Below are 18,333 nucleotides of genomic sequence, written 5' to 3' on the forward strand. Positions count from 1 at the left end.
CTTCAAGAGTACAGCCCTCCTGAGGCGCAAACCATGTTGGGTGACTTGGGCAGAGGGGGCATCTCCCGCATTTATCGCACTCTCATCAATAATACTCCCACTTCGTTGGACAAGTTGCGGGACCAATGGGTGGATTGGGTGGGCCCTCTTGATGAGGGTGATTGGCGTGACGCCCTTATGGCCCCAAAGACGATCACAGCATCCGCCAAGCTTAGGTTGATCCAGCTTTACTATCGGCACGCCGCCTACCTCACGCCCTTGCGCCTCCATCGCGCGGGCCTGCGCCCAAATGCGGCCTGCGCTACGTGTGGCTATGCTCCAGCTGATTTTTTCCATGTGGTCTGGTCGTGCCCTCGCCTGGCGCGTTTCTGAAGATCCATTGAGGAGGAGCTCACGGAGGTATTGCGATGGACGGTTCCCCACGACCCACGTCATTCCTTACTGGGGATCACAGACAGGCTGGATAGGACCAGGAATGAAAAGATCTTCCTTAACATGTCCATGATTGTAGCCAAGAATGATATTGCGGCGGCGTGGAAATGCCCCGAACCACCTGACCCGGGGAGATGGCGTGGGGGGGTGGACTGGTGCGCGATCCAAGAAAAAACCCTGTATGCAGCAAGAGGATGCCCCAGGAAATACCGTAGGGTGTGGGGGAAATGGTTGGGTACCATGGAATGATTGCCCCACTTTGTTTAACTTCTGCGCTGGTGTACGCCCAAAGGGGCAGGGAGTTGTGGGATGTCATCCTGTAAATGTTCATGATTTATTGTGCTCCGTGCTTTTGCTGATCTTCTTTTTCTTTGTTTGGTACGTAATCTTTCTCAAAACAATAAAAATTTGTTTATCAAAAAAAAAATATTCTAATGTAAAATCCATCACTTTTGGTGAAAGCACCAGGCCTAAGGATGTGTGGTTTCACTTCCTGTGATGTCATGAGGTGAGTATCTCAAAGGTCTCACACTATTACTTTCTGTGATATCACCAAGTCAAAGCTCACCCCAAGCAATCAGTAGTGCCCATACCAGCCTGATCCAAATATTTGGTTGAATCCTGGCCATCTTTAATGGTATGAGCCAAGGAGGCCTCAAACTCCTCTGGGACTCCTGAGAAGATCATGCTAGACAAGCCCCAGAGAACATGCGTATAAATGCTTAAAAGATAGACTGCACTGACCGACCTCAAGGCTAGACTGGGTGAAGAGAACATTTGTTTCTTGAACACCTCAATCCTTTTTTTTTACTTCCAGTCTGGAGGGGATGTGGGGAATGCATTAGGATTTACCTAGCTGGTGGAAGCCTGGACCAGCAAACTCTCAGGAGCAGGGTGCTATGAAAGAAAGTTTAGGTCACCCTGCTCAGTCGGTGGTGTCTGGCCACCTGTCTGTTTACCATTGGTCAAGAGCAATGCTTAGACCAAGTACCCATAATGGCATCATTTAGAACATCATTGAATGGAAGTAAAAGCTCAGATGATGCTGGACCAGGGTGCAAAACCTCAGTAATGGCATGTTTCTAGACTTCAACAGAAGGTAGCTCTAGGTCAAGAACCTCAGCTGCCCTTCCTATTAAAAAATGAAGGAAGCCCTCTCTTCCTTTGGGGGTCCAAGGGATTCAATCAACCATGTATCATGGAAGTATCAAGCCCACCGGTCTCCTGTAATTCCATGTATAAACTGCCATCGTTATATTCTGGGGGTAAATCATCTCCATCATCACCATTGTCATATCAGGGTGGTGGCAAACTCTGATCAGAATCAGTACCAAAAAGATGATATAGGGCCGGATTCACAAAAGTAATCGGAGACAAAATCCTAACTTTATGACTTTCGGTATTCATAAAAGGCATTTGCGAGTAGTAAAGTTAGGAATCCTAACTTTACTACTCCAATTTGCCTTTTGTGTATACCGAAAGTCATAATGTTAGGGTTTTGTCTCAGTTCAGGAGTAGTAAAGTTAGGAATCCTAACTTTACTACTCTTAAATGCCTTTTGTGAATACCGAAAATCGTAAAGTTAGGATTTTGTCTCAGACTTCTTTTGTGAATCGGGCCCATAGTCTTTAAGCATTGCTGTGCTGTAGTGGGAGTGTATTATCTGAACCAGACTGTATGGGGACCGTGTGCACTGGAGTGGAATTGGAGCACGATCTCGTTCAGGGTCAGACCTGATTCGACAGAGATGGTCCTAGGGGCTCAGGCAGCATCGAGGACAGATATGCCTGCATTAACCCAAATGAAGGTCCCTTCAGATCTTTGGGTCCCAAAGACACAGCAGAGGGAGCTGAAGAGTTCCACAAATTCACAGCAAGGCTTCTGTAAAGTCCTCAACCTGCGTCGCCGATGGCTTGGGGAAATCGGGGAACATCTGAACCAGTTGCAGAATCGGCTTCGGATACGAGGATTGTGTGTGAGATCGATTGCCATTTTGACGACCTCTCAACTTCACAGAGTGTGGCTGAATGGGTCGAGTAACTCTTCGACTTCTTATGCATCTTCTTTAACTTGGATTTCAACTTACTGGACAACTTTGACTGTAAAGAAAACTTGTTGTGGAAGTGGCCTTGAGAGCTCGACCTGTCCTCGTCCTCGGCTTAGAGTGGGACCATGATGTACACGAGGTCCGTAACTTCTTTCCATGTTAGGCACCATCCTCCCTCACTTCACGGTTCCAAATTGCCTTTGAGTGCCTGAGGTCCCATTCTTCACAAGACTTGGAGTCGTGTCCCGAACCCAAACACCAAAGGCACACCTTGTTTTTGTCTGTTTCCACTTGTTATGGCATAATTTGAATCCTGCAGTCTTTGGTGGAGACATCATTCCCTTGCACACTAGAATTCAATTTGTAGAAAATCGAGGACTGACAAAAAAGGGAGCAGAACTGTGACTTCGCGTCCGAAGGTGCTGAAAGAAAGAAACTGAGGTTGACGTGCAAGAATGGTGCTCATGTGCGGCTCCGTTCAAGAACTTCCAGAACAAGGCCCACGCCGAGCTGCCAGCACCATATTTCAGAGTACGGGAGCACTGCTGTGAAAACATCTGCCCAATCTAGTCAGTTGCAGTTAGATAGAGTATCTACCAGAAACAGCACTGTCAAAGGTAAGTAACTTGGGGGCATATCAACAAGCAGGCGATAAAACCTTGCTTTAGCATCAGGATTCCTAACGCCCAGCTTTGCATCTCTAATGAGATGCAAAGTGGGCGTTCCTGACCTGGCATGACAGGAGAAATGTCGCTAAGCGACATTTCTCCTTTCAGCAAGCCTAACGCTATGAAGCATAGCGTCAGGAAAAGTAGCGATAACCCCTGTTATCGCTACTTTCCTTACGCCTGCTTCAGGACTGACTTAGCCATGATATCCTATGGAAGGTGGATATCATGGCTAAGTTTGTGAGTCCCTATCAACTAGCTAACGTGTGATTATCGCTGGGTTTCCAGCGATAATCTCACGGTAGCCAGTTAGCGCTAGGATTTTTATCGCTGATGAGATAAGCGTTGCTAATAGCACGCTATCTCAGCGATAAAAATCGGCGCTAGCCGGCGATAATTATCCGAGCGCTAAGTGCGCTCAGCGATAATTATCGCCGGTTGTTGTTGATATGCCCCTTGTTCTTTTGGATTCCTCTCAGTTTCCCACTGTCCTGTCCTGTCTTAGTTGTTGGAGTAGCACATTGAAATGCACTTCGAAATCGAGAAGAGAGGATAAATTATGCAAGCAGTCGATTCAATGAAGCGTACTGACCTGATGACATACCTCTTCAAGAAATTGTATACAAAATTAAATGTGTCTGTATGTATGACCGTCTTGTGAAACGTTGTTTTTGTTTTTTCAAAGGCAAGAAACAGCTGAAATTCTAGGTTATAAAAATTATGCATATCTGTCTCTGTCTTCCAAAATGGTAAAGCGAGTGGAAGATGTTTGGGATTTTCTGAATTCTCTTCACAACAGGAGCTACACAGGTGAGCACGCCTACCCTTAAAGGTACTGCTCACACCTTGTGAAAAATGTTAACACAACTCATGTTATGTTTGCCTGTATTAGTACTTTTTATTTTTCAGGCTGTGAGAAAAACAGTGAATATTGTTTATATTGTTTAGAATGTTACTTACAGTAATAAACCTACGCGCCTAAAAGCAATTGAAAATGCAAATATATATTTATGGTTAAATGTATTTTATTCTCATGTTACAATTCTTTTAGTTAAAGTTCAGCGTAAGAAGGTCAAATGAGACATGGCATTTCCTGTAACAATAAGAAACAAATAACTTTCCACCCCCCCCCCACACTGACCCCCACCCCCATGTACCAATTGCTCAGTGACTAACAAAGACTCAGTGCCTATATCTATATGGAGGCCTTTCATTTTGAGGCGTCCCCTTGTGTAGCACGAGGTGGGTCCGTAAGCCTCAGTATACGCAAATACCGAGGACAGGTCAGTTCCTGAAATTCCTGGGAGAGTAATGATATAAGCCTGCGCCATGTGGTGTGAAAAGTGTCGCCCGACCAGCCAGTGTATGGGTGAGTGTCTCCATCCCCAGGACCCCCCGCAAGCGGTGCAGCCAATTCAGATGCGTCGGTATGGTGGCAGCCCCCAGAGTGAGAGAATAGTCTGGTGGGCAGCCCCCAGCGCTATGCTTATTTGACGGCCTCCGCGGGATGCAAGGGGATCTGTTGAGGGGTTAGGGAGGCCCAGTAGGATGTAGGACGGGAATCTTGGAAGTTGCGTTGAGAAGTGGGTGTCCATGTCGTTTAACACCGAGGCCCAGAACGGTGCCAGTTTGGTACACTCCCAAAGGGCGTGTGTAAGCATGCCTTTTTCCCCCGCATTGTCTCCAGCATGTGACACTACGGGCTGGGTTCCCCCGATGAAGCCCTACCGGGGTGAGGTACCAATATGAGGTGATCTTCAGGGCTGTCTATGTTATAGGTCGTGGGTCGAGGGTCGAGCTCTATGGTATATATCTTTCCACTCTTTTGCAGAGAGCTGCCGCCCCAGTTCCACTTCCTGTCGTCGTTGGGCTGGACTTTTGTCTTTTGAGTCGGTCGCAAGAGGACATATAATTCAGGTAGGAGTTGTTTATCAGATCGTTTGCTCAATAGCCATTGTCCGCTCAACTCCGCTCCTCATAGTCAAATGTAAGAGCCAATGCCTTATCTGGGAGTATCTAAAGCGTGCAAATATATATTTAAATGCACAATTCATCAGATAGTATCATTTAAAAAACAGTAATTATACACACACAAAAACATTCTCCTCCTTTCAAGGGCACTCTCATCGTTTGATGCAAATTCAAGCTTCCTCCGTAACTACTTTGTATTGTTTACAAGTGCCGATAGAAATTATTGTGCAGATTATAAAGGCATCACAGATGACACACAAAAAACCCTATAGTAAAATTGCATTCCTTTTTAGGTCTCGCGAGCCAAAGGCTCGAAAGAGACATTTTATATCTGGGCTTTTCAAAGTGCTGCCGTGGCCTAAAGCTACAGTGCACGTGAACGTGTACGCGCGCAGCGCCATGTGTCTTTCCTCCATAGCGATCGTAATCACGATCACTTTCACTTTCGCGGGCTCCTCTGTTGCTGGCATTCCCCCCTCCCTTCTCGCCCGGCCCTCTTGGATCTCTTCCGTTTTTACCTCATGGCAAGTGTGTTACGTGACTATGTGCCAGGGCTCCTTGGTTTCACGTTATTTTTTTGTGATCCTTGCCCCCCCTGCCCTCCATCTAGCAACAAACCAAGTGTGCGTAAAAGGCAGCTCAAGCAAAAAGATCTTTCAAGATTCTTTGTTTAAATTTCATCTCTCCGGAGATATTTATTTGTCTTTTTTTAAATTAAGAAACCGATTAAACGTTCTCTTTCCACTACACCTTTATACCGTAACAACAACCGACCTAGTTATCAATGTGGGTGGAAGCTGCAAATACAAGTATGTTTGTGTGCATTGTGGAGTTTGTGTTGGGGCATGGGTTTGCTATGTCCGCACCAGCCTGGGGACCTTAAACACTTAAGACGATGTATATTTTTGTTTTACATACAAATGAAAAATACAAACAGCTCCTCCAAGCAATTATAAGTGAAAACGTGCGCTATAATAAATAACAGCTAGCCTCAACATGTCATAAAGCACTATCACTAAACCCCAAGACATACTACTAGAGTGCATTCACCATAAACACTAATTTGTATGGCACAAAACAGGAAGACATCTTTTCACCCATTTGTAGGGTGCAGTGTCCACTCGTAAAAGATTTACGGACTCTGAGGCAAAGTCCTGTTCACACAGGCAAGTGATGGCCCCCAGGTGTGATAATTATTTGAAGTAAAAGTACCCTTCCCCGTGTCCATCCCTCCTCCCCACCCAGTCACAGCATGTTAGTTTTGCAGTTGGACATTAACATAGAATTAGAACACATATCAATATGTAATGCTGCCACTATTCAGCGGCGATGTCCGTGCAGCACTGACCTGTTCACACTGAAAAGGGAGACCCATTCTGTGGTCAAAGACACGTGCAGGACTGAGAAAGTGCTGCATTGAGCTGTTGCGTTAGTTATGTTGTGCACCTCCTCAGAGTCGACCCGGAGATGCCCCCACTCAGCATTAACCGTAAGATCTCACTAAAGACGAGGGTGACTGCAGAGAGGCGCTGCACTCAATGGCTCTCCATTCGCAGGCAGGCGCCAAAAAATATAATGAAAGTAGAAGCAGCGTACAAATGCACGGAGTGAACATAACATGTTGACCCCGACTACAACAAATCAGACCCTGTCACAAATGCGTGATCGCTCCCTTTAGGAAAGAGAAGGTTAAATAATCAAGACCCTGGATTATTCTCCCGACACACTCCTTCACTTGAATAAAATTTAATGTTTTTGTCATAATCAATTACACCTCACAGTTTATATTCGTTACTATCATTTAAAGACATACAATCGAAGGCTGTGTCATTGTCAGCAAACGTATTTACTGGACTAGAACCCCAGTGAACAAAAACACCTAAATAAGAGGTTTAATTTTAAAGAATGTTCCTTACCTTCTCCAGTAAGTTCAGAATATAGACTTTGCAGATGGCAGCAGAAATATACCGTTTTTATTTACAAATGAAACACAAAGTATAGGCTGGAAAAACAATATAGTGCCTAAGAAAAGTAGAGGCGCAGACGTTACTTTTCCAACCACAAAAGATCAATATCGAATTATGTGCTAGCCAAGATCTCTAGCTGGTTGATGCGCTGGTTATCTATATATATGGAGGGGGGGTGGGTGGGGGAGCCCGAGCCGCCACCGATCCTGGTCAGGCTGCTTCGGAGACCCGGGTCTCTACCGAACACAATGGGTCCTAACCTGCTGTGCCCGCTACCGCACCCCCTGCTTATCTTCCCCCCTTGCCAGGGTTCCTCTCCTCTGCAAAAACGAGGCGCTGGGCGGGGTTTCCAAGTTCCGAGTGTCTGCCGGACTCGGCGGGTCTGACAGGCTGCATCAAACGACAACTATGCTTGTTGAATCCGGTGTATTGTTAAGGGTGGGCAAATGTGTTCCACCAATCGGGGGACGGTCAAAAATAATGTTGTGTTCACATTCTGGTCACTTAGTATCCACTGCCACTAAAAACAAACCCTAAAGTATTCTTTTTGGTGGCCGTACATGGAACAAGATGTTGATAACATTAGCAACGTGAAAAATATCTGTTATCAAACAAACCCTGGAAACTTAAATTAGGTCTTTGCCACTGGTTCCTTTTGCAAAAGCATGGAGCAAGTTAGCTTTAGATTTTGCCTGACATATAAAAGCATTACTGGATAAGTTGTTTTACTGGATTGTACTTGTTTTTTTTTTATTTGGGAAACAGAACTCCAATCTTAGATCCTTCGCTCGTCCGAAGGGGACTTAACTGGCAGTCTCCTGTCTGGCTCTATTTTTAACACTAACGCCGGCTTTTCTGCGCTTTGTTTTGTTTTTGTGTCTACCCAACCTTTAGAGTGTGGTTATAAGGCCTCCCCCTCGAAGCTCCTCGTAGGGAGCTAGCACCCTTATTATCAAGGGGTGAGTGCCTTTTTATACCGCCTATTACAAATCATGAAAAAAACCTTTTTTTTCTCCCCTCCACTCCCCTGCATGTGTGTGTGACACTGAGCAACAATAATATTACAAATGGCATGAATGAAATTAAATTTTGATTGCATTACCCACCCATATAATTTATGGATGAGCGACCAACCATGAATGTGCTCACTGATATAAACAATATGGAACACCAGACTTACGCCCTGGTGCTCCCCACAGTGTACCAGACACGTTCACGGCTCGTTGATCACAGGGAACGATAACAGTGATTAATTTTTGCCACCTTTTGTCACATTCCGGCCTCACAGCACACATGGAACACAATCTGCTATCTTATGTGTATCTGTGTTTTGTCGCTTTCTTTTGCAGGAAATTCCTCACAGAAAACAACAGCAGGTATTAAACTTACCCTCCTGTCGTAATGTGACACTTGTTAATTGCATGAGCTCTCACATTCACGTCTCTGGGGAAGTTTCTTTTTTGCATCCCACCCTGATGAAAGACCAGGACCAATACATAGGCCAGTAGTAAGGGCTGAAACATGTGGGTGTGAAGTGTAGGGTCATAGGACCATCGTATCCTCCCACCCCAACATAGTCAGTTTTTAACCTTCCCTCTCACTCCACTCATAAAGGACACTTTAGGAGCAAGAGAGGAATTTTATCTTTAACATCACGCCCCCAAACACAATTTATCTAAGTGCTCCCTAAAACACGGTTGCGCCAACCCTGACTTTTAGGAGTTGGGCTGAGCCCGATAATGAAGCGTGTCACTGTTAGAGTGAGTGAGGGCTATAAAAAGAAAAGGGTCTCTTTCCCTTTCCACTCTTGAACTAAGGGGGGCTAATAGACCTAGGGACTTACAGACTGGTTTGGGAGTTTTCTAACACACAACATTCCCTGTTCTTCACCTGCTGTTCCTTTCCCCTACTCCACTTTTTCACCAGGGACCACCCTGGTCCCAGGAGGGATATTCTTTTGTGATACCTAGTATACAAAGGGAGGACGCATCTCTTCATACCTCCCAAGGGCCCTCTGAACCCTTGCGTAGGTCCACCTGGGCCACGCACACAGTGGTACAGGTTAATTTGTAACCTCCTATGAGAACTGACCCTTTTACTTCAGTTGTTACACGGTACATCTTATTTACTCTGTAAGCACTATTTTCTTTAATGGTTTCTCTTACTGCAGGCACTACATGCTTTCCTACAACATTTAGCATGTCATGTGTGCTTTCACGGGCGCTTTTACAAAAAAAAGCATTTGTTTGTCAACTTGACAAACAAATACTTTTTTTGGTAAAAGCGCCCCCTATCACGCTTTCAGTTTAATAGTGGCCCGGACCTTTCTTTAGACACGGCTTGTCTAAAGAAAGGTGTGTGGCCACTAGTGAAAGCGCAGCATGGGGCGCTTGTAATCAACAGGCATTTGCAATGCAATAGGTCTCGCATTTTAGAAACTTTGACCTATTGGTATTGTAAATGACAATGCCTTTTATTATTGCAAGTTTTTTTAAACCCAAATAAAAGGCATTGTCAGTTACCATGATAATAGCTCAAAATCTCGCAATTGCGAGACCTATTGCATTGCAAATGCTTGTTAGTTGAGTTAAAGGCAAAGATGTAAAGATTGTTGATCATAAACTATTTCTGCCCTATATTTCAGACAGCAGTAAAGTACATGCTCTAAGTGCATGTCCTTACTTTTGTTTTTTCTGCATGTACTTAAAAATCATCAATAAATATTGGCTTGTTGATCATAGCCCTCAGGTTGTAATATGACATGTTGGCAATTTCACCTCAGGACTCTGAAACAGAAAACAATGAAACCTGTCCAGATGTGACCTCTACCCGCTAACCCGTAGTGTCCCCCAAGCTGGATACTTACCCTCATTTTATTCAGTCTCTGCATGGTGACGTGGCCCTAATACACTAACGACACACAACCAGTGGTCGAAGTGGGTGGGGGGGGGGGAACGGCAGGGCACGGCGTGCCCCTACTTCTTCAATTCCAGCGATTCCGTTCCCCTACTTTTTTATTTTGAAAATGCGTCCAGGGACGCAAGAAATCACCATCGCCTATAAAGCTCGGCGTTCGAGCATGGGCGTAGGAAGTGTGGGGGACGCGGGGGACAAGGGTGGGGGGGACGAGGGGACAAAGGAATTTCCCCTCTCCCTTCTGTTATCGCAGGGCCATTAGCACGCGAAAGCGCTACCTAATGTCCCTGCACTTGACCTGCCTGGAGTCAGAGGCCACCCGCCCTCTGCCTTTTGTTCTGCTGCAGGAAGGCTCAGCCGTTCTGGGAAGGGCAGAGAAGGGAAAAATAAACGCTGTCTCTTTTCCTTCATGGCAAGGACCGTGTCCACTACCCCTGATCTGCCTCTGGCGGCTGCCCTCCTCTCTTTATTCCTCCATCTCTTTCTGTCTCTGTCTCGCTCCTGCTTACGTGCTGATTTCAAGAGGCAGCTCTTAAGGTACTCTCTCTTGCCTCTCCTTTTCTTTATTTGTTCCCCTGTGAAATTGATCCAAAAACAGGCTGAACACTTTGGCTGTAAATGTCCTCATTTTCTGACCGTTTTCTATTGAAAAGAAAAACCTCGGAATGGAGAGAAAAATAGTTAAATAAATCAATACAGAGTGGACAGCAGACAGGCCAGACTGTTATTTACACCCACACACATTAGCGCCACTTTACAGAGTTTGCCAGTGAAAGCGCTACTTTCTTTTTATCTTCATTCTTTGAACAACATTGTTTTCCCAGGGTGGGTAAGTGCGCCATTCCTAAAGGGACTGCAATACCTGGTGGATGGGTAGAGTGGAAACGTTTAATATGATCGTTTTCAACTTTTTAATTATTTTAGCTTATAAAATGTGGCTCTGTGTTTGGGGATGTGGTCTTTTTTAAACCAAACTGCATACATTTTGAAAGGATATAAGCAATGGACATTGAAAGGGGTCCCTTCCTGGTCCTGTAGTGATTTCTGAATAATGAGTTTAAAACCGTTAAGGTTTTTTTCTGATTACAGTACACATGTTTTGCTTATTCTTGCATTCCCTATGAGTGTTTGCTTTTTCCAGGGTGTTATTCATTTTTTTTCAGGCAGAGCTGCTGAATTTGGAACTGGAGAACCAGGTTCAGACCTTTATGACCAGTTCACCATACCACACTCCTGATGGAGTTATTCCGATTCTACACCTTAGAAGGCCCGATAGACCTTAGAAGCCCAGGTGTCTTAGCACCCGCAGGTGGACCTGTCCACCACAATCCATACTGCAGTTCACTTCCAGTCTTACGGGCAGGCATATGAAGAAGCACATCCTAGATCGACAGTGAATCTGTCACTGAGGTCACAAGACCCTTGAGGCCAGTCCACCTCACCCATTGGTACCTCCATTGGCCTTTTTCCAGCACTAGCAGTGCAACTTGCCAGGGGTTGGCAATGTAGGATTTGCATGCACACCAAACTTAGGGGTGATTATAATGGCAGTGGGACTGCCACGTCACCCCGTTGGTGGCGGTCCCACCGCCATTGGTGACTGCATCACAGCCCGCCATATTACAATGGCGGGTGGTTACCTGGCGGTCGGAAAGACCAACCACCACGCACCCGACGGGCTTCTTGAGCCCGCCGGTGTGGTGGAGAGGCTCGTGGTTCCTACAATGCTGGTGGTGCCTGCCATGCACCGCAGCAGGGATTACGATGTCCCTTACCCGCCAGCTTATCAATGGCGGTTCACCTGCCATGGAAATGCTGGCGAAAGGGACATTGGGGGCCCGTAGCAGGCCCCTTTACCCCTGGCCCCCAGACATGGGTCCTGGGGGGCATCTATGATGCCCCACAACATATCACTGCACCATGTGGCAGGCACCGATATATTTAACATGTTCCTTTTTTTTTACTTTGCGGCGGATGATGCAGCCAGCAGCACCTGCTGCAATGTAAAAGATAGGCACTGCGAACACCGTAGTGGCAGTCGCATTGTAATGCCTATCGTGGGGCCTCCACCTTGAAGACCAGCGGTCCCATTCCCCGATTCGATGGCGGTGATACTGAAGTCCGCCTGCCATCGTAGTCAGCCCCTAAGTTTACATTTTATGAATATGATTCAGCGGGAAATAAATTGATGTTTGCAATTTAATTGACTTTGGTTGGCCTCTTATCTATGAGATTTCCCTGTTGAATGTGCCTTTACATTATACATTTTCGGTTGTATGAATTGATTGCATACTACACTCTCCTACAGGTATTAACTTGAGTGTCATTAGGAGTGTCTGGGACCAATTGTTTTCTTAGGAATTGTTTTCTTTACTAACCTTTGCAAAGGGCCCTAAACTTCACAGCAACACAAGTCACATTTCTTTTAGTAATTTGGGATCCGTTTGAGCTACAAAATTGTTTTGGAGGAAATCGTTAGATTATGCAGCAGATGATGTATTATGTGGCAAATATGATACAGCCATAGTTAAGTGGAAAACATTTTTCCACTTAATTTTGCCCCAACATTGTAGTTGATCAATTTGTAAGTTCCCCAAACCCAAAAGTCGAGTTTGGGCACAATTTGCATTTTAAAAGCAGCCCTATAACACAGGGCTACTTTTAAACTGACCTCAGGCTTCAGCAGTGCACACATGCAAGCGCAGAAAGGGCTGCTGGCCTCTAAACTGCCATGCCTTATTATATTCTAGGGACTTAAAAGTAGTTCTAATCCCCCTGCCCTATTATGTACTAGAGCCTTATAGGAGAGGTCATGCCAATCATAGGGGTACCCTAACCCATAGTGCACCCTAGTGTATGTAGGTGTTTTCACTGTATTTTTAAGTGCCTCTTTCAGAATAGCACTGGCTGTTTAGGCAGAGGCCAGGGTCAGTCAGTCAGGTACCACCAGTACCAGTCAGCAAAAAATTGGGGAGTGCCCAGGGCGGCTTTGCAACACTAGAGAAACACAAACTCAGAATGTAAAACAAAACACCATGGTTGGGGGCTTCTCTTCAATAATCAGAATTGATTTCTATCCTAATGAACCCATTTTCCAACATTAGGATAGGGAAAGACTGGGGAAAAATCATAACGTTCTAATCTATACATTGAAGTTTTTATGCAGCTCTTTGATGACGGTTAATAGCTCACTGTTCAATGTTAGGATTTTAACTTATAAACTTCAAATACCAAAAGAATATCTCAGACAAAAGCAGTAACTCACTGACCTTTTGAATTAAAACTTTCACTAGACAAGCCTTCGATCTCTCTCAAAAAAAGAACATTAATCACCAAAGTTATCTTCACATTTTTGTTGTTGCCTGAAAATTGCTGGAGACCAGGAATGCAGCAGCAGGTACTTTTCAAACCATAATGCACTTGCAAACACGACGCCCCCACCCTAAGTCAGCGGCCTTTGTTTGCTTTGTGCATTAAGATGCAAGATTCATATATATGTTTTTTTTAAACATTTGGTCTCATTACTATATGAATGTAAATAACAATAAAGCATACATGCAAACTGTGATTACATGCCTGCTTTTCTCAATATTTCACTTCGAAAGTATGCAATTGTATTTGTGTAACGGACGGTGATTTGTATAGGGTCACTGGAAAGTGCACAAGGTTGTCCCTGTCCCCCCCAGAATTTTAGTGTCTCCTACGCCCCTGCGTTCGAGGACGGGCGGCAGAGAAGTAACAGGACTCTGTCTTTTTCTTCTTACCCAGAGAAGCAAAATACAGTGTCCGCTTCTGCTCTGTAGCTTCAGCTGCCTTCCCCCCCTCCCCCCAACTCTTTCCCTCTTCCCTCTCTTTCTGTCTAGCAGTTCTTCCCTTACAGAAAACCGAGATTTCAAGACGGGGTTTTCACTCACTTTCCTCTCCTTTCTTTTATTTCCTTCCCTGTGAAATGGATCCAAAAAAGAAAATAATTTTTGCTGGAAATGTCCAGCATCTGGAATAAAAGGTTAAAAATAGGAAAAATAACTAAGTAAAGTAAGACAGACTGGTAGCCAGAGGCACTATTAGAGCCAAATTTCGGGGGGGGGGGGGCTTAATCTTTAAGCAATAGGCAGAGTGGAGCTGCAGGGGCTCCTGGAGGGGTGAAACAACAGCAAGGCCTCATTAACATGCAAATGTTCTTTAAAAGACCTATGAAGTGCTCGGGTGCGGCTGTGTGTGTGCCAATGGGTGTTGCGCACCTGCTGGTAGCAAACTGACCAGATTGATATTATTCACACCCAAACACATTAGCGCCACTTTTACAGAGTTTGCCAGTGAAGCGCTATTTTTGTTTTCTTGTCTTTGTTTTCCCCGGGCTTGCAACTAGTGCCCCAATCCTGGAGGTACTGCAAAGTGTGGATTGGAAAACAAAATGCGTCCAGGGATGTGGTCTATTTACCCTACTGCTTACGTTTTGTAAGGATATAAGCAATGGGCATTGAAATGGGTCCATTCAGGGCCCAGTAGTCATGTCCTTAACTTTTCAGGCAAAAGCACTGATTTCTGAATAGTGAGTGTAAATGCATTAAGGTAACCATGTTGTTCCTGCTTACAATTCACATGGTTTGCTAAATTTTGTATTCCCTATGAGTGTTTGCTTTTTCCAGGATGTTGTCACTTTTTTTTGTAGGCTGCATATTGCTCTGCGTCATTTAAATTGAGCCGCATCCAGGTGTTTATAGCTGGCAACAATTGGGTTGTAGTTGAAGGCAGTGTGTTTTTCTCAGTGGGGCAGTATGGTGTTTAGTGGGGGAAGAGGATGTGGCGCTATGGCCAGAGCTACTGAATTTGTAACTGGGGAACCAGGTTCAGCCTTAATAACCAGTCCACCAGACCACTCTCCTGAGAGAGCACAATCCCATGCTAGACCTTAGAAGGCTTCGCAAGACCTTAGAACCGCTGGTGTCTTAGCACCAGCAGGTGGTTTGGTTATAATGCACCTAAGAGTGTATGGTTTGGCAGCATCACAAACAACCCCAGAATAAAGGTTCTGAAGGCTGCTGAGGGGCTCTGCTCATGCATGGGCACCCTCTCACATAAAACCCAGCACCCTGCCTTCAGGATTGGTAAGGCCTGCCATAGGGGTGACTGATAGGTTTGTATGTGCAGTGATATGGAGAGATATAGTGAACCTATATCTCAGTAAGGGGAGCATGCACCACCTTACCCAGGCTGCAGTAGCAGACCTGTGGTGTCATTTTGGAAGGCTTCCCAGGGGTGACACAATACATGCTGCAGCCCCTGGTAGGCCTATGGGGTACCTATGCCCTTGGTACATAGTATACCATATACTAGGGACTTATAAGGGTACCCCAGAATCCAATCTGGAGTGTACCTATAGTACTTGTAATCAATTTAAGGGAGAAAGCAGATAGGCTGGGGTCCTGAATAGCAGGATCCCAGGCAGACTAAGTCAAAAACCAGCAAAACACTAGGAAAAAAGTGGGTCAACCATGTAGTCAGATTCCACCTTCCTACACAGATCACAAAGTGCACATAATGTAAATAGGTCAGTGGGCTACTGCTTTTGTCAGAGAGCTCCTTTTGTTACTTGCAGTTTAGAAGTTAAAATCCTAACGTACAACAGTGAGCTATTAACTTTCATCTAAGAGCTGCATTCAACCTGCAAGGTATAAATGAGAGCGTTATGCTTCCCCCCCCAGTCTTTGATTATCCTAATGTTGCAAAAAGTGTTCTTTTGGACAGAAATCAATTCTGATTATTAAAGAGTACCCCCAACCATGGTATTAAGTTTTAAAATTCTGAGTTTGTTTCTCCAGACCAATCACTATTAAACTATACCGCCTAGTAGTATGGTTGTCATGTGACTCCTACACCTTGTAGTCCTTAGTCTTATGTAACATTTTCTATACAGTGATTTACACACATATTGATTGTCTCTGAGTAATGTGTGTGATGTAAAGTGCTCTGACACCCTACACTGGTATGAGTGGCGCTGTAAATCAAATTAAATGCATCTGAGAGAGAGTGTGGTTATGGAGACTTAAGGGGCACTGTTAAAGGGTGGTAGTGAGGGAATCCATGACAGAGGTGGCCATTAGAGGGTAATAACAAACATTAATGCACAGGGCACCGCCAGTGCCCTTGAGGCCAGTCTGCCTCACCCATTGGCCTTGTTTCAGAAGTAGTAGCTGCAACTCACCAGGGATTGGCAATGCAGGATTTGCACGCACACCAAACTAAGTTCACAAACTTCACAGTTTCTCTGCTTCATTCACAAGCACTTTTTTATTTTTTTATTTTATTTTTTTTAAACCTTTATTCTGTTAAGTCAGGGACACAGCTATTTCGCCGACAACCCAGAGGTACGGCAGCTTTAGAAACACAACACAAGCGAGCGTCCACATGTCACTGATAGGAGAATCAAAAGGTTCCGTTTTAAATAAACACAAACCCAAACCTAAACACAAGCTAGGCGATAAGTACTTAAAGCACAACAAGGGTTCCCATCAGGGGGAGCGAGCCCCATTTCGTCCATCAGACACAGGTCTATAGTAAGGGAAAGGAGGGGAAGGCAGAGACTCAAGAAGACAAACACATACCAGCAAAGAATACAAAGCCGGAAAGAATGCTAAGGGGAGAGCTGTTCCTCAGGCGGGTCCGGGTCTGGGGGCAGGTATATGCCCCCTCTGTACTGATTCCATCGCCCCCATACAGTGTGCCATTTCCGGGGGCGCCCTCGAGCACAATACACTGTCTTCTCCCTAAACATGCTCCAATCCATGTTTTCCATCCACGCTGTCAATGTAGGAGGCCTAGTAGAGCCCCACAGGCGAGCGATGTCGCGCTTAGCTACCATGTTCCCTAGGGTCACCCACTGAGTCTGTGCCGCGTCGTGGTCAGTAAGACCCCAAACATTCAGAAGACAACACCGCGCCTCCGGCTGCATGACGATGCCCGTCACCTCCCCCATCACATCGTGGATTTGCTTCCAGAACTCCATGATCGCACCGCATTCCCAAATAATATGTAGGAAGGTGCCCACCATACCACAGCCTCTCTTACATAAGCCCTCCTCAGAGAAACCCATATGGACCAGCTGTAGGAAGGTGGATATCTGACTATGGTTACCTCCAACTTTTTGCCTAGTGTCTAGCTGGTTTTTCGACTTAGTTGGCCTGAGATCCTGCCATTCAGGGTCTCAGGCTGTCTGCTCTCTCCTTAAAATGGACTCCATGTACCCTAGGTACATAACCAATTGGATAGGATCACCTTATTGGCCCCTGTACAGTGTACCCTAGGTACCCAGGGCATAGGTGTACCCTAGGCCTACCAGGGGCTGCAGCATGTATTATGCCACCCCTGGCCTGGCCTTCCATTTTGACACAACTGGCTGATCACTCAGCTGGGGCAAGGTCGTGTAATCACCCCTTGCTTAGGTGTAGTATTCCTATACCTAACTTACATATAGACACATGTGTACCTATCAGCCACTCCTATGGCAGGCCTTAACAATCCTGGAGGCAGAGTGCTTGGTAACATGTGAGATGGTGCTCTAGCATGAGCTGAGCCTGTCTGCAGCTTTCGGAACCAAGTCCTTATAGCTGTTCTATGATATAGCCTACCATATACTCTTAAAGTGCCTTATAATCTTAGACGGTTATGGTAACTATGGTTTGGCTTTATCGAAACATGTCGTGTAAGGTGTCTAACACTGTGGAATAATACCCCCATACCATTTCTGGACATGAGGATATTATTCCCCCCTTCTAGAGGGAAAGACATGTTAAAATCATACTTCACTGTTAGCCTCTGACCAAAGCCTCAGCATCACAAAATGGATGCTGCTGCCACGACACAAGTCTGACCTCCTGCAGCTGGGAGTGATCCCAGCCAGGGAGGCCTGGACAATAGGTTTCCTGCTTGGGGAGGTGCTAGCACCTCCCCAGACAGCCTTTAGTGTATTGGGGCAGGGTGGGCTGAAAGGAATGAGACATGCTTGGGGCACACAAGGTGTTCCTTGCATAGTCCAGTTCAAACCGGTGCTGGGGCACTCCAGCCCCAGCTCTGGCGCGAAACTGGACAAAGGGAAGTGGGTGTAACCACCCCCTCCCAGGTCCCACCCATAAGGCGTGACCTAGCAGGTATCCCAGCCCCCCAGATTAGTATAAGAGTGGGAGTTGGGCCTCAAGACTTTGGATTATCCTGAACCTGCAATCTTGAACAGAAACTCTGGACCTTCGACATTCGACGAAAGAAGAAGACTGAAGAATCTCCCTTGTGGCCAAGGAGTGGCTACCCTGTGCAAACAGGCACCATCAAGAGACTA

At 45.6% G+C, this 18,333-nt stretch overlaps 1 protein-coding gene across 1 annotated transcript in view; it reads left to right on the forward strand.

The window, feature by feature from the left end:
• Positions 1–18,333, forward strand: part of LOC146796571 (uncharacterized) — a 464,924-nt gene that overhangs the window by 234,005 nt on the left and 212,586 nt on the right. Inside the window, exon 9 of the mRNA XM_085629207.1 lies at positions 3,833–3,957. Coding sequence (XP_085485333.1) covers positions 3,833–3,957 — 125 coding nt within the window. The remainder of the gene's footprint in view (positions 1–3,832; positions 3,958–18,333) is intronic.

The sequence above is a fragment of the Triturus cristatus genome, chromosome 10 (genome assembly GCF_964204655.1).
Source record: "Triturus cristatus chromosome 10, aTriCri1.1, whole genome shotgun sequence".
Lineage (NCBI taxonomy): Eukaryota > Metazoa > Chordata > Amphibia > Caudata > Salamandridae > Triturus > Triturus cristatus.